The sequence below is a fragment of the Tupaia chinensis genome, unplaced genomic scaffold (genome assembly GCF_000334495.1).
Source record: "Tupaia chinensis unplaced genomic scaffold, TupChi_1.0 Scaffold000568_1, whole genome shotgun sequence".
Lineage (NCBI taxonomy): Eukaryota > Metazoa > Chordata > Mammalia > Scandentia > Tupaiidae > Tupaia > Tupaia belangeri.
In genome coordinates this window covers 1,198,040-1,213,510 of record NW_006160082.1, presented here as the reverse complement: position 1 = coordinate 1,213,510, position 15,471 = coordinate 1,198,040, and the positions used below count along the sequence as shown (strand labels likewise).

Sequence of the window (15,471 nt, the reverse complement as noted above, 5' to 3'; positions counted from 1 at the left end):
CATTGGTGAGGTGGGAGTAACCCTATCTTGAGCACTTTCCCTGAACTAGGATCATCTGGGCTGTGGAGACAAAGCTATGACCACAGCAATCTCTGTCCTCAAGGAATTCAGTCAGATTGGGGATCAAACACCAAACATGGAGACGGAATACATGCTACAATTTTATTTATTTATTTTTAGAGAGAGATTTTCCTATAGGGCATGTGCACTCAGAGAGAGACAGAAAGCAAGAAATCACCCCCCCCCCCAGGGGGGATGGCCATGCCACAACCCTTCCTCCTCCATTCTCTCAGGATCTTGGGCATGTATGCACATGTGCCTGGCATGAGTTTTAAGCTGCCAGGTACAGGGCTTGAACTGCAATTGACCAGGTGGGAATCCAGCAATGTAACCATTACACCATCTGCTGGTCCCCACATGTTACAATTTAAAGCACAGACCCTGCTACAAAGAAATGTAATCTGTAACTTGGCTGGGGGCAGGGGAGTGTTTTGTTATGCTGCTGGAAAATACCATAGACTGGGTAATTATAAAGATCAGGGATTTATTTTCTCACAGTTCTGTAGGTTGGGAAGTCCAAGAGAAAGGTGCTGATGTTGGTTTCTAGCGAGGGCTGCTTTGTTTCCAAGACGGCACTTGGCTGCTGCACCCTCCAGAAGGGATTGAACACTGTCTTCACGTAGTGGAAAAGTGAAAAGGGCCCAAGCTAACTCCTCTGGCCATTTTATAATATACTCATTTGTTCATGAAGACAGAGCCCTTGTGACTTAATCACTTTCCAAGAGGCCCCACTTCTTATTACTACCACAATTGCAATTTAATTTTCAGCACATGAATTTTAAGAGACATACTTAGATCATAGCAGGGGTGTTGGAATTTTTGCTGGAATAATTGCAGGAGTGACACTGAGTTGAGAAGAAAGTTGAGATGTTTCATCATGATGACCATTTCCTGTGATTTCCTTTTAGCAGATCAATGGGGTCTTTATTCCTTTTTTTTTTTTTCTTTTCCAAAGATATGACTCAAATTCTGGTGGTGAAAGAGAAATTCAGCGAACAATGTTGGAACTGTTGAACCAGCTGGATGGATTTGATTCCAGGGGAGATGTGAAAGTTATTATGGCCACCAACAGAATAGAGACTTTGGATCCAGCGCTTATTAGACCAGGTTAAATTTGCTTTTGTTGCATCATGGAGAATTAATGTATAATACATTTGTGCTTTATGTGTGCTTCAGGGATATTATAAAATGATATGTATAAAGGCAAATACTGCAGTGAAACATAGACTAATTTACCAAAAATATGTCTTCTTGAAATTATAGCTAAGAGTTAAGATTGGTCTTCCTTTTTCACTGATATGCCACTTGGGAAGTACTTCATTTATTTCAGAAGGTACCAATGCAGAGAGAATTTATTTTAAATGGGTTGAATTCAGATACAGAGGTTTACTACAGAAATTAATGCTCGCTTTTTAAGATTTAAACATCATCCCCACAGAATGCGTCTGCATCCCATCTGAAACTGCACATGAGAAGAGATGGCCAAGACCTCTTTCTGAGCCAAGGCAGAGCCTGGGTCTGGATGGGGTATGACTGGACATTTTTTTTTTATATCTGCAGGCCGCATCGACAGGAAGATTGAGTTCCCCTTGCCCGATGAAAAGACAAAGAAGCGCATATTTCAGATTCACACAAGCAGGATGACACTGGCCGATGATGTAACCCTGGACGACCTGATCATGGCTAAGGATGACCTGTCTGGTGCCGACATCAAGGTGAGGACCTGCTCATCCCTGGAAATGTGGCCCGTTGATCAGGAAAGGCTGTGCATGCTCCCATGGTGGTAGTTAGGCAGGATGTCTGTGTTTTCACATCATGATCATCACATTGGCTTTACCAGCACATCCAAATACTTTTTATTTGAAGTTGCTTAATGCATCATTTTATGAAGTAAATGACCCTAAGTCCCAGTTCCCAAAAGGATGAGTCACTGGCTCTGAGTTTGCCTCCTCTGCCAAGCCTCAGTGACACTCTCAGATGTGTCAGGCATAGCTGTCCATGCCAGGTCAGGGGAGTTGTCTGCTGGGAGAACGCTAGAGCTGCAGGTGGGGACCAGCACCGCCTGCACTCCTGCACTCCTTGTCCCAGTTCATGTTCTGGTGGGTTCTATCACCAACGTATATTAGGACCTTCCTTCCCAGCTCACAGGAAGTGACAGGAATTTATGAGTACGGCCACAACCTGCTTTACCTGGTGAGAGCTGGATTTGCATTGGGCCTAAGAGTCCTGATTTTAGCTGGGAACAGCACATGTGCTACCTTTCGAGGCTGGTGCCTGCACTGAGCCTGAAGGTCAGTGGCATCGGTCCCAGAGGAGTGCTTGGTGGGTTACCTTGTTTTTTTTGTTTGTTTTTTGTTTTTTTAAACTGGAATTATTTTTAGGTCTGTGGCCTGGTGATTAAGGGAATTAAATTCCCACGTGTCCGACCATAGTTCGAATCCCAGCCTGGCAGCTTGAAAAGCATGCTGGGCACATGTGTACATGTGCTCCAGATCTCAACAGGATGAAGAAATGGAGAAGGGATTACAGCATGATCATGCCCCACTGGGAATTGCTTTCTTCTCCCTCACCGTCTGGCAAGCATATGTGCCTTCTAGCAACTTAATAAAAAAATTTTTTTCAAACCTTCAAAAAAGTCACAGTAGTATAGTGAATACCCACGTACCCATTACCAGGATTTACCTATGTGCTTTCTCTCTCTCTGCATGCGCTCATGCACTTTATTTTCTGCCACACTTTTGAAGTAAATTACTTGATGGCTGTAATTACACAGATACTTCAGTGTTAGGATGGTGTTTTCATCACATAATGTTGCTTCAGTTCTTGTTTTATTGGGGGCAGTAACTGTTGAGAACATATATGTGTGAGATACGACGCTGCAATTTACAGTGTCTGATTAGACAGTACATGCTGTAGGGTGACTATGTGAATGAAATGGACCTGAACTCTAAATTGCCTCTATTTTTCAGACTGTAATTTCATCTATTATTCCCTAGGACTATAAATCTCTTTAATAATAGTGGAGCTGTAATAATTTACTGACCTGCCAAGCCACGCAGCTTGTTAGAACCTGAGCCCAAGCTGGAATCAGCGCAGTGGTTCCTGGGCCAGTCCTCTTTCGGTTATAATTGCTTCCAGTGTAAGACATCTCAGATCTTATCAAGAAGTGATCAGCATACTTAAAACGTTTTAAAAAGCTAATCTTTTCCCAAGTGAACAATTTGTTTTCAGTCTGTTTAAAAGCAGCTCTCTCCAAATTACCTCTTAAATATTTCACTTTCTGAACATATTGTTCTTTCTTACAGGCAATTTGTACAGAAGCTGGCTTGATGGCCTTGAGAGAACGGAGAATGAAAGTAACAAATGAAGACTTCAAAAAATCTAAAGAAAATGTTCTTTATAAAAAACAAGAAGGCACCCCTGAGGGGCTCTATCTCTAGTGAACCACCATCACTTCAGGAAAGTGGTTGGCAGTGTCCTGAGGTGGGGAACACGGTTGGGAACGTGCCCAGAATCCATGTTCCGACTGATTTTTACTACAAACCTCCTGTGTGTCTGCTGGAGTGTGACGTGGAGGGCGCCCACTGGGCAGCCTGCGTCTGCTGGTCAGTGTGCGGCACTCTGCTTCCCAATAAAGTGCGCTCTTTCACAGCAGCTCCTGTAATGTGGAGGGTGCCCACTGGGCAGCCTGCGTCTGCTGGTCAGTGTGCGGCACTCTGCTTCCCAATAAAGTGCGCTCTTTCACAGCAGCTCCATCCTGTGTTAGAGGTCTCCATGCCCACCACCCAGCAGCAGCAGCAGCAGCAGCAGATGGGTAGACCCCCCTTTACGAGAGTGAGGATAGAAACCTCAGGCTGGCAGTTGGGAGGAGGACAGACTTTAGTAACTGAGTTGACCATTCCCCCTGTGGTAAAACAGTAATGGTGATCATAACCACGCAGCCTTCTGCCTACCTTTGTTTAAATAGTAAAGGCCGAACTGATGTGGCCATTGCTTACAAAGACAAGGAAAAACAACTCTTCCTTAGATGTGGACCATGCAGGTTCTCTGCCCTTGGGATAGGAAAAAAAGTACCGGTGTTCTGGAGACAGCATTTCTGAAAAACCTCAAAGAATTGCATGTCAGTCCCTTTGTTCTTGGGTTCAGAAACATCCCTTCCCAGAGGTTCAAGAATATACCAGAGCTTCCCCTTCCTTCCCTTTCCCATCTACTGCTTTCACTTCTCTCCTTTCTGAGCAGGGTGGCCTGCATGGGTGGTTGGAACCCACACTGGATGAGCAGGGTGTTCCTGTTACAACTCTTTTAACAAGTGGCCAGAGACTTAGCTTGAAACTACTCAAGTTTGCCTCACAGTTCTGCAGGCAGATGTGCAGCTGGTCTCCACCGGCTAAAATGCAAGACTGCCTGCTTTTATGGAGGCCCCTGGGAGAATCCACTTCCTTGCTCATGAGGGTTGGCAGGATTCAGTTCCCTGCATGTGTCCGCTGAGGGCCTTTTCCTTTTATTCCTTGGATCACAGCCCCTCTACCCTCAAAGCCAGCAACAGCCAGTTGAGTGTTTTCAAGTTCTGAATCTCCTGCCTTTTCTTCCATCCCCACGTCTGACTCGTCTGCTTTCTTTTACCACTTTTTAAAGACCCTTGTAATTACATTGGGCCCACCCGGATAATCCCAGATAATCTCCCTATTTTGAGGTCTGCCATTGTAATTCCCCTCTGGAAAGTTTGTTTTGCCATGTAACATATTCACAGGGCTTAGAGGGTGAATAACTTTGGGGGGGGCATTCTACCTACCACACAGGACATCCACACAGGTGACCTAGTGCAGGATGACGAGTGTACTTGAGAATTGGGGGTGTCAGCCCAAGTAGACAGAAAAGGGTGTCCACGTGGAGAGGTGGTACGGCAGGGGAGCTCTGAGCATGGCTTTTGTGTGGGTGCTGGTGCCCAAGTAGTGAGGGGTGTACTGCGCCAGTGGAGTGGCCCTTGGGGGGAGCAGCATGAACAAGGTGAGCACCATGCAAGGGGAGGCTGATGAGGCTGGAGCCCTAGCAGGTGGAGAAGGTATGGTGTGGGGATGGACAGTGGCAGGGAGGTGGGTTAATGTCCAGTCACACAGTAGGAATGGCAGAAGCCAAGTTCCTTACTGGGAAGAGAATGATAAACTGTCCACTGAAAACCAGGGATGGTGACACCCATTGCAGTGAGCATACCTGAGAGCCAGATCTTTGCAACTGTTCTCTATAAAAGGAATCAGGGCCAGGCCAGTCTGTGGCCTCATGGTGAAGGCAGCTGGATTTCACGTGGCTGGCTGGCTGTGCCATGTTTCAAGTCCCTGGCCTGACAGCTTGAAAAACATGCTAGGTGAGTACGTGCATACCTGGAAGGATGGAAAAACGGGAGAGATTGTGAGGTGATCATCCTCACAGGGGGGCTGGGGGTTCATCTCACTTTCCCCTCTGGCAAGCATGCACAACACCCTCCAGTAAATTTAAAAGGAGCCAGGGCCAATTCTCGAGCTAGGCAAGAAAAGTACAAGTTGAACCCAAGGTACATTTTGCTAGAAAATGAATGTGCAAAGGATGATGGGAACCTGTCAGAAGAGCACGGAGCCTGCATGAAGGGGATTTCACTGGCCAAATCTGGGCAATTTGAGCATCAAAATAATTAATATTTTACATAAAATATGAAACTATGAGCTCATATATGAATTGATTGGAAGTTTGATGAGGAATGTGATATTTAGCTTCAAAGGACCTCCCTGCAAAGTATTTTCAACCTGAAAGGGAAGGAAAGCTTTACACTGAAGAAGCCCAGCAGACGCCATCTTAACTGGTCAAAATAAACTTCAGCAGGGAACCAGCAGTTAGCGTAATGGCTATGTCGCTGGACTCCCATGTAGTCGACCGCGGTTCGCATCCCAGACCTGGTGGCTTAAAACTAACACTGGGTGCGTGTGCGTGCATGCCCAAGATCCTGAGAGGAGAATGGAGGAGAAGGGATTGCGGTGTGGCCATCCCCCCAGGTTGTGATTTCTCGCTTTCTGTCTCTCTGTCTCTATGGTGAGCGCACACGCCCTATAGCGAAAATCTCTCCAAAAAAAAAAAACTTCAGCAGTGAGCACCCTCCAAGTGTATACCACCCAGGAGTCAGGGCTGAGATACTCCTGCCAGATACATGGCCTGAATCCACTCGTGAGGAAATGCCAGGCACACACAAACTGACAAACATTCTGAAAAGTCAGGGCACTTCAAAAGTGAGCCCTGAGAGTCATGGTAAGTCTTCTAGCCGAAGGAGACCAGAAAGATGTGACCAAATGCGGCTCTAGATCGGAACCTGGTTCCTCTTCCCACAGTAGACAATATCAGAACTGGTAGGTCTTGATTGGGGCCTGAAGGTCAGATGGGAGGATGGTGTCCATGCTACATTCCAAGGGGTTTCTGTTTTCGTTTAAAGTACTGATTTGTGTGTTTTATGTTTTGTTTTTTTTCTTTATGAAAAAGCATACAGGGACCAGCAGATGGCGTAATGGTTATGTTGTTGGACTCCAATATAGTCAACTAGGGTTTGAGTCTTGGACCTAGTGGCTTAAAACATACCGGGCATGTATTCGAGCGTACCCAAATTTCAAGAAGAGAACAGAGGAGAAGGGGTTGCAGCGTGGCCATCCCCCTTGGGGTTGATTTCTTGCTTTCTGTCTGTTGTGCGCACATGCCCTATTATCAAAAATTTCTCAAAAAAATTAAAAAGAATACAGGACCAGTGGGTGGTGGGATGCTTAAGATGTTGGATTCCCACGCGGTCAACTGTGGTTTGAGTCCTGGACCTGGCGGCTCATATGTTCTCTGTGTGTCTCCTCAGTGAGCACATGTGTCCTACAACAGATTAATAATTTAAAAATCTTAAAAAGTATTTTATTTTTCAAGTGAGAAACAGCACCCCCAACAAAGTCTTGATGCCACAATTTACCCCCAGGCTCAGCTAGCCCCAAATCACGGGTGTATGTGTGCCCAGCATATCAGGGAGGTCCTTAGACACAAACCTGGAACCTCCCATGTGCACTGTGATTCAGCACGGTGCCACCATCCATCCCCTCACTTCCTATTTAATGCCTGTATTATGGTTATTTAGGAGACAAATAGTAACTTACCCTCAAAGGCTCAGGAAAAAAAGTCCTTTGTAATATACTAGCAACTTTAAAGTTTAAGATTAAAAACAACACAAAGCCTGGGACCAGCAGATGGCATAATGGTTATGTTGGTGGACTCACCTACATGACCGTGATTCGAGGCCCAGAGTTGGTGGCTTTAAACTCACACTGGGCGTGTGTATGCCCCAAATCCCTAGAGGAGTGTGGAGAGGGGATTGTGGCAATGGCCATATCATCCCCTCCTCCGGGGTGGGGATTTCTCGCTTTTGGTCTTTTTCCAGTGAGTACACACATCCTATAGTAAAAATCTCATTTTAAAAAAAGGAAACAAAGCCTTATATGGCACATTGGAATTTCCCTTTCCTCCTTGGCAACATCCAAGCTCCTTCCTCTCTCCATAGGATAGTCTCCCTTGCATCAATTCGTTCTCGTTATTTTTTAAGAGTTTTTTTTTTTTTGGAGAGGTTTTCGCTATAGGGCGCGTGCGCTCGCCAGACAGACAGAGAGAGACATAGAGACAGAAAGCGAGAAATCACCCCCCAGGGGGGATGGTCATGCCGCAATCCCTTCTCCTCCATTCTCCTCTTGGGATCCTGGGCACGCACGCACACGCGCCCGGCGTGAGATTTAAGCCACCGGGTCCGAGACGTGAACCGCGGTCGACTACGTGGGAGTCCAGCGACATAGCCATTACGCTAACTGCTGGTTCCCAAGAGAGTTTTTTGCTATAAGGCACATTGCCTACCAGAGAGACAGTGAGGTAACAGCCCCCAGAGGGGATGGTCACGCCACAATCCCTTCTCTTCCATTCTCAGGATTTGGGGCACGGATGCACATGCACCTGGCATGAGTTTTAAGCTGCTGGGTCTGAGACTTGAACTGCGGTCAACTATGGGAGTCCAGCAATATAATTATTACACCATCGGCTGGTCCTTCCCTTGCACCAATTCTACAAAAGAAGCCGAAGCCAATGCCAGTGCCTAAGCATATGGGTAGGGAAGTGGGATGCAGTGGTGACATCCTGCTGCCTCTGGACAGACCTGAGCAATGCTGAAACTGCTGGGGTGCAGGGATGGAGGGCTCGGGAAACAGCGCTCTGGGAGGGCAGTTTCTTCCCTGGCTCCATGCACTGGTGAGCAGGGCAGAGACAGCTCTGTCTGCCTAGAAACACCCTTGCTCAGCAGGACCACCTTAGGGTGAGCCGCATCCCTCCCTCTGCAACAAGCATTGGTCTCCCAGCGATCATCATGTCTCTCTTTAAAATGGAAAATAATGAATGTGTGTATTCTAAGTGGCAGCTACCACAGCTGCCTCTTCTCACCAGGGACACAGCACAGAAGGTGCCTCACAACTCCTGCACCCACCACAGACCCAGCCAGCCGCACATGGTTGTCGCCCCTCCTTCGTTCTGGAGACTACTGTCCAAACCTCACTGGGGCTGCCTGAAGCCTGATGCTTTCCTGATGAAACACACAGTCACTGAGTGACCCAAATAAGCTCAGAAACTTTGCCAGGGTGACTATAGTCTTGGGAGGAGCCTCATCATCTTTCAGACTTTAACAATCTCAAATGGCTTTAAAAAAAAGAAAAAAAGGAAGTACCTCATCATCCTTTTCTATAAAAATATCCCCCACAGAGAACCTTTGATTTTCTTTAAATCTCTTCCCACGCAGCAAGTAACGCACCAGGAAGCAACGGAGAAGCTGCTTTGCCACCACAGGGGGTCACTTCCCATCTGTACAGTCTCCAAGTTCCCAAGCTACAGGCTGCCACTGCCATTGGGTCTGGAAGTTACTTACAGGCCAGTCCCTGCCAAGTTCTGAGCCAAACGGGAACAGAAACGAGTAAGATGGTGATGGAGGCCCTGCCGCCATCAGCAATGCAGCTCGTCCTGGGTTTCCTAGTCATGCCCATGCATAGGCTGCAGTGTCTGGCCAGAAGCCCCCTACGGAGGGTGAGGGCAGCAAAGGACCTCCCATGGGCAGCCAGGAACTGGGCCCCTTACAGCCTCAACTGCCAGGGCGCGCTGAGAGTTGTCCACCTTGGCTGAGCTTGGAGCTTCCTGAATTCTGCGTTTCTGTGAAGAGGCATCGAAGGAAGCAGCCATCCGGGCCTCTGCTCATGGCACCTGCAGCTCGGGTCTTAGGGAGGCAGGAGAGGGTGGTTAGCGGGCTAGGCTGGCCACCTCCTTGTGGTGCCCTAGAAAATGCCCTTACTACACCGCCCTCCCTCATTTGTCTTGCTCAGTTTCTAACCAGAATTATTTCCCACAACTTTGGGTTTTCTAGATGAGGAGCCAAAGAAATACAAGGCTTCAACAAGTCTGAAGATGATAATTTAACAAGAAAAGCCCTGGGAGCAGCTATCTACAGGCACCCTGGAAAGACAAGAAGGCAATTCCTCCCTCGCGAACATTCTGAAGGATCCACCTTCAGCCCTCGGAAGTCACAACCAGAAGGCCTTCTGTCCTAGGCGACTGGCGCCAGCACCTCCAGTACCTCCAGTACCTCCAGTACCTCCAGCACCTCCAGCACCTCCAGCACCTCCAGCAAGTCTGTAGGCAGCCTGAGTTTGGTGGGAAAGGCCCCACCCCATCCAGCACTCTTCTGAGATCCTGGTCTCCAGCAAGTGTCCTAGCAGAGGGAGCCTCAGTGCCCCGGGCAGCACCCACAGCTCGGCAGGGTTGGGCGGGCCTGAGAGTCTGCAGCTCTCACAAGCTCCGAGGGCATGCTGCCAGTCCACGGATGAAGGTGTCTCCAAGCAGGACCCGGAATGAGGGACACTCCCTGCACCCTCGATACCACCAGAACACCAGGTGCTGATCCTCTCCACCGGCATGGTCTGAAGATGAGAGCGAGCTCCGCCGCCCACTAGGCAGCCTGTAGGAGGTGACCTAATGCTGAGCAGCCAGACCTCTAAGACCGAACCAGGTGTGGCAGGACAGCAGGGGTGCCCACAAGGGAGAAGGGGTATATCCACTGTGGTGGGGCCAGAGCCAGGACAACTCGCACAAGCCTCACCCTCACAGGTTTATTACCACTTGGCAGGATTCATTTATGTACATATATACACATATGCACATATATAATATGTAAAATGATAGCTTTTGTGTCATTTACACACCCCAAAATGTGCAAGATGTGAGAGGCTGAGAACCCAGACACAGGTTACCAAGGAAGGATATTTCACAAGCAGGTCTGCTGACGCTTGTGCATTCTCTTCCTGCCCCCAGCTCTCCCAGGGCAGGCGGCTCCTCGGAGGCCCCCTTCCTCCTGGGCCTAGTCCTCGAGCAGGAGGTCCAGCTCCTCCAGGGGCAGGCGCACCCGCAGCTCCTTCTCAGTCATCAGGTCCAGAATCTCCTGCATCGCATCGGGGAAGTACTGCACAGCGTCCAGGTACAACACCTGGGGGCAAGGAGAGGCCACCATGGTCAGCCCACTGCCTCCTGATGACAGCAAGTCTCTTCCTGCCACCGTGCACAGCTCGCACTCCCTTCACTCGGACTTTCCTAACTCAGGTAGCACCTATCTCTTCAAGAAGGACCCCGAACTGAGGGAAGTACACTGGCAAGGAGCAGCTCCCAGTGAGGCCTTCTCCTTGACAGGCAGGGCCAGAGCTGTTGGTGGGCATCGTAGTCACCAGCAGCCTGGATCTTTGACACTCATGTAGACACGCCTAGTCTGTCTCAAGTCACTGGGCCTGGGACTCAAACAACACAGTCATGTGGGACCCAGCTGCCTTCACCACGAGGCCATGGGCTGGCCCGCCATGATCTTCAAAACTTACCTTTGCCCAGGGACAATTCTGAAGTGCCTTGTAGAACACACCTTTGCTTCTTTCTTTATTGCCCAACGAAACCTGAGATGAGGGGAGAAAATACGAAAATGGTCACTGAAACAGAGGAGTTAATTCTATAAAACACCGACTGATCTGCACACAGCCGCCCGGCTGCAGTAAGCTTGGCACCATCTCTGTTGCGGTTGGGTATGGTGTCCAGGTACCAAGAATGTTCTTGGGGCTTGCTTATGTCAGGGTTGTTTCCCACCACGAGGTGCCCCCGGAGTGTGGATCCTTAATGCTCCTGACTTCGTAAAGCCTTGTTACTGCTTCACTGAAAGCTCTCAATGTCCTGGCATTAGTAACAGGAGTGAAATATGACTGGGTGTCGACGAGACAAGGCTGAGGGACTTGCACCAATAGAGTATCTACTCTCATATTTGCCATTTTCTGAAAAATCATCATTTAGAAGAATGAGATAACCAGGACTGAGGTCAGTAGATCAGTAACCTTATTAAAAGTTAAACTTTCCATTAGAAACTTCAGACTTAAGAGGGAGCAGAGGCCAGCAGGTACATGGAGGTTAAGGCAGTTGGATCCCACACAGCCAACTACAAGGTTTAAGTCCTGGTGTGAAAATCATCCCAGGCACATATGCATGTGGTCCAAAATCCCAAGAGGAGAAGGGATTGCGGCGTGGCCATCCTCCCTGGGGGGTGATTTCTCGCTTTCTGTCTCTCTCCATCTGTCTGGTGAGCGCACGCGCCCTATCGCAAAAACTTCTCCAAAAAAAAAACCCCAAAAATATTTTTTTATTTGCTAAGAAAGACTGGCAGAGTATCTGCTGGAAATAGGGAGGCCTAATCTGCACCTTCACGCAGCTGAGTCGCATCATCTAATGACAGGAGCGGAGTTTTAATAAACCCAGTTCTGACTCGGCTGCCCACGGCAGTGATCTCTGATTAGAAGGCGGGATCTTGCTTCCTGGCCAGGAAGACACCATGGACATGATATCCACATGTGGCTTTCTTACGGTTTCCATTTCACACCAGGGAGCTACCAGGTCTAAAGAACAACTGTTAAGGAAATGCACGAACTTTGGTGGGAACACTTAAGAGATTTTTGCTACAGGGTGCACGTGCTGGCTAGAGAGACAGAAAGACAAAAAGCAAGAAATCACCCCCCCAGGGGGATGGCCACACTGCAATCCCTTCTCCATTCTCCTTTTGGGATTATGGGCACACATGCACACACATCCAGCATGAGTTTCAAGCCTCCGGGTCTGAGACTCAAACTGCAGTCAACCACATGGGAGCCCAGCACTTTAACCATTATGCCACCTGCTGGTCCTGGGAATAAACTTTTGATGCTGCCTTCTGCCCCCAGGAACATGCTCTTCCTGGACATGCTAATGAGCCCCTCCAGGCTTCAGTGCACAGCCTCTTTCAGAGGTCAAGAGGGCACACCAGATGACGCTGTAAAAGGCAGGAGTTGGGGAGGCCCAAACCTCTCCTAGCCCCTAAACTTACTGCCTCTCATTACCCCCAGCTTTGTCATACATCAAATGAAAATGTTCAAATACCTGGACAGAGTTTTGAAAACCTGACCAATGGAATAATCAGAGATACACTTAAAATTTATGAAGGTCACCAGAAGGTCACTCCTGGCTCCTGGAAGGTGCAGTCGTCCCTGGAGGTCACCTGATGTGAACAAGTCTAGCCTTGAACTAAAACAACAGGCAAGAAGCCTAGGAGACTGTTTCTACAAAGTGCGTGATTGGCAGCGGTGTTTCCCAGTCAGTGGCCCAGCGCCAGGCCTTCACCCACGACAGAGCCACCTCCCAGACTCTATGAAGCCGCATCTTTCAGTCTACACTGCGTTCACAGTGACAAAATTACAAGGGGTCTCGCCATATTCAATTCACTATGGTACTTTCAAATGAACTCAAAGCTGCTCTGGGAATGTCTACCTTAAAAATCATATTCCAGATTGAATCTTACCTTTTAAAAATAAACAGAATCAGTGTGGGAATTCTGATAAGAGCAGCAAAGAACTTGGGTCTCTTTCAGATGAAAGCTAAGACCATTTTCCAAGTTGCTGACATTAAATCAGAGAAACCCATGTTAAGTTCTACTGCTCCAAACAGCCCAGGAATTACTTTTCAATGTCACGCTACAAATATGCACTTGACGAAATACGCACTTACAATCCCTTGCCAAGTCCTGACAGCACATCAGCAGGGCTCCTTGTCGGTGTTAACCCAAAGTGTGAGGTGAAAATAAGGCCCTCGCCGCTTTCCTGCTCTGTGGCCCCCAGATACCTGCACTTGCTCGCTTATGAAAGTAACACAACTCTGTAGGAAACAGCAAGTCTGATATTTTCTTACCAAAAAATTCAAATACATCCTCCACAGTAAGGGGCACTGGCTGCCACAGTCGCTCCGCAGGGCATTTTCAAACAGGGCCTTGATCCGATGTGTCAAGCCGGTCTCAGGAATTGTGGCATGGATCTCTCTTCCGTCTACCCTGCAAGGCAAAGGCTCATGAAACTCTGAGACCAGTTCTCTCTCCCTGCATCACAGGAGGAAGATGCTTTAGTGATGGCAAATATCAGCAACAAGTGGGTAGGAGAGCAGCAGGGCACGAGGTCTCTCGGGTGTGTGAGTGTGGTAGTGCAGGGTGCACACGGGTGTGGCTTCTCCCAGGTCAGAGGAAGGCAGAGTCCAGGGTTCTGTGGTTTCTACACCATGTGGAGTCTGGCTCCTTGCTTCTCTGTTTTCTAAAGAAATATACCCTTTAATTAGCAGAATGCAAAGTCTGCTTTATGGGAAAGGAAGAATTATTTAAAGTAGAGAAAATGGGCCAGACTGAAGCATGGTGGTTAAGGTGGCGGAATTCCACATGGTGCAGTTCAAATCTAGTACCTGGTGATTTGAAAAACACGTGTGTGTGTGTGTGTGTGTGTGTGCCCAGAAACTCTAAAGGAGGAAAAAATGAAGGAGGAGGGTTTACAGCATGACCATGCCCCATAGGGAGGTACTTTATCACTTTCCTGTTCTGGAGCAAGCACATGTTCCCTCTGGCATAGCTTTAAAAAAAGGAAGGAGAGAAGAAAGGAGGGAAGGGAGACAGGAAGGAAGAGGGGCCAGCCAGTGGCGTGGTGTTTAGGGTGCTGGCCTCCCACAGAGCTGACCGTGGTTCAAGTGTCAGACCTGGTGGCTTGAACATCACACCAGGCTTTTGTGAGTACACAAAATCCTGAGAGAAGAATGGAGAAGGGATTGTGGTGGGGCCATTGCCCTGGGGGATGAGTCTCATTTTCCTTCTGTCTCTTGCTGGCAAGTGGATGTGCCCTATGGCAAAAACCTAAACCAAAGGGGAAAAAAAGACAGACAGACTCATTCATGGGGCACCATGCTTTAGTGGATGAGGTAGCTGGATCCCTAATGGCTGACCTAGGTTTGAATCCTGGCCCTGGCAACTGGAAAAACACACCAAAGCATGCGTGTATGCATGCCCCAAACCCAACAGGATGGAGAAATGGAGAGAGGATTGTGTATGGAGAGAGGATTGTGGTGTGACCATGTCCCAGTGGCTCTCTCCCTCTCTCTCTGGCAAGCTTACAATGCCCTTTGGCAACAACAACAACAAAAGAAAGTAAAGCTTACATAAAGTGAAGAAAATCTCAATGGAAGAAATAAAAAATAAATAGTAAAGTGAATACTATTCGAAAGCAATTTTACCTAACTTATAAGATCAGGGTAAAGTGGGGGCCGGCAGGTGGCATGGTGGTTAAGGGCACTAGACTCCCAAATGGCCGACTGTGGTTCAAGTCCCAGACCTGGCCGCTTGCTTTCTCACTTTCCCTCTCTCTCTCTCACTCTGTTCCTTTTTGGTCAAATTAAAATAAATAAAGTTAAATAAAATAATTCTTTTTAAAAAATCAGAGCAAAGCAACAGTAAAGATTCTAGAAGGAAAAATGATGCCCAGGCTATTGTTTAAATTTCAGGTATAAGATACTGCAGCATAAAACGTGACCGTGCTAGCTGTCACTAGCGATGCAGACAGGAGCTACCAGCTACTGTACAGTCTGTGTGCCAAGCACTTACCTCACTGACCCCTCAGAGCAACTCTAGGAGGTAGGTTCTTAATTCCTAGTTGACAGTAAAAGAGCCTTTGGGGGAGGTGAAGTGGCTTGAGGTCACTGAGCTGATAATTGGCACAGTCGGCACTGGGACCAGAGAGCTAGCCTCCTGAGCCTGTGCCCGTAACTGTTACACATCCATTATAGCTTCCTGGATGCTCTGCACCTGACAGTCTCCTTGCAAGCACATCAGAAGCAACATTCAGACGCCCCAAAAACAAGGCCAAGAAGATGAGCCCCAACGCCGCCAATGAAAGATGCTGCCCCTCTGCGGCATCTCATTCATCTTTCAGTATGTTACCCCACAACACTTACAGCGCCCGCAGAGGGTTCCGGGCCCTG

The 15,471-nt window shown here is 48.1% G+C and overlaps 2 protein-coding genes across 2 annotated transcripts in view; one reads left to right on the top strand and one right to left on the bottom strand.

The window, feature by feature from the left end:
* PSMC1 (proteasome 26S subunit, ATPase 1) overlaps window positions 1-3,714 on the top strand; it is a 13,049-nt gene extending 9,335 nt beyond the window's left edge. Inside the window, exons 8-10 of the mRNA XM_027775489.1 lie at window positions 1,016-1,167; window positions 1,621-1,775; window positions 3,366-3,714. Of these exons, the coding sequence (XP_027631290.1) occupies window positions 1,016-1,167; window positions 1,621-1,775; window positions 3,366-3,500 (442 nt within the window). The 3' untranslated portion in view covers window positions 3,501-3,714. The remainder of the gene's footprint in view (window positions 1-1,015; window positions 1,168-1,620; window positions 1,776-3,365) is intronic.
* Window positions 3,715-8,235: 4,521 nt separating this feature from the next.
* NRDE2 (NRDE-2, necessary for RNA interference, domain containing) overlaps window positions 8,236-15,471 on the bottom strand; it is a 58,168-nt gene continuing 50,932 nt past the window's right edge. Inside the window, exons 12-14 of the mRNA XM_014591398.2 lie at window positions 13,372-13,510; window positions 10,995-11,066; window positions 8,236-10,612 (exon numbers count right to left, since the gene is read on the bottom strand). Of these exons, the coding sequence (XP_014446884.1) occupies window positions 10,487-10,612; window positions 10,995-11,066; window positions 13,372-13,510 (337 nt within the window). The 3' untranslated portion in view covers window positions 8,236-10,486. The remainder of the gene's footprint in view (window positions 10,613-10,994; window positions 11,067-13,371; window positions 13,511-15,471) is intronic.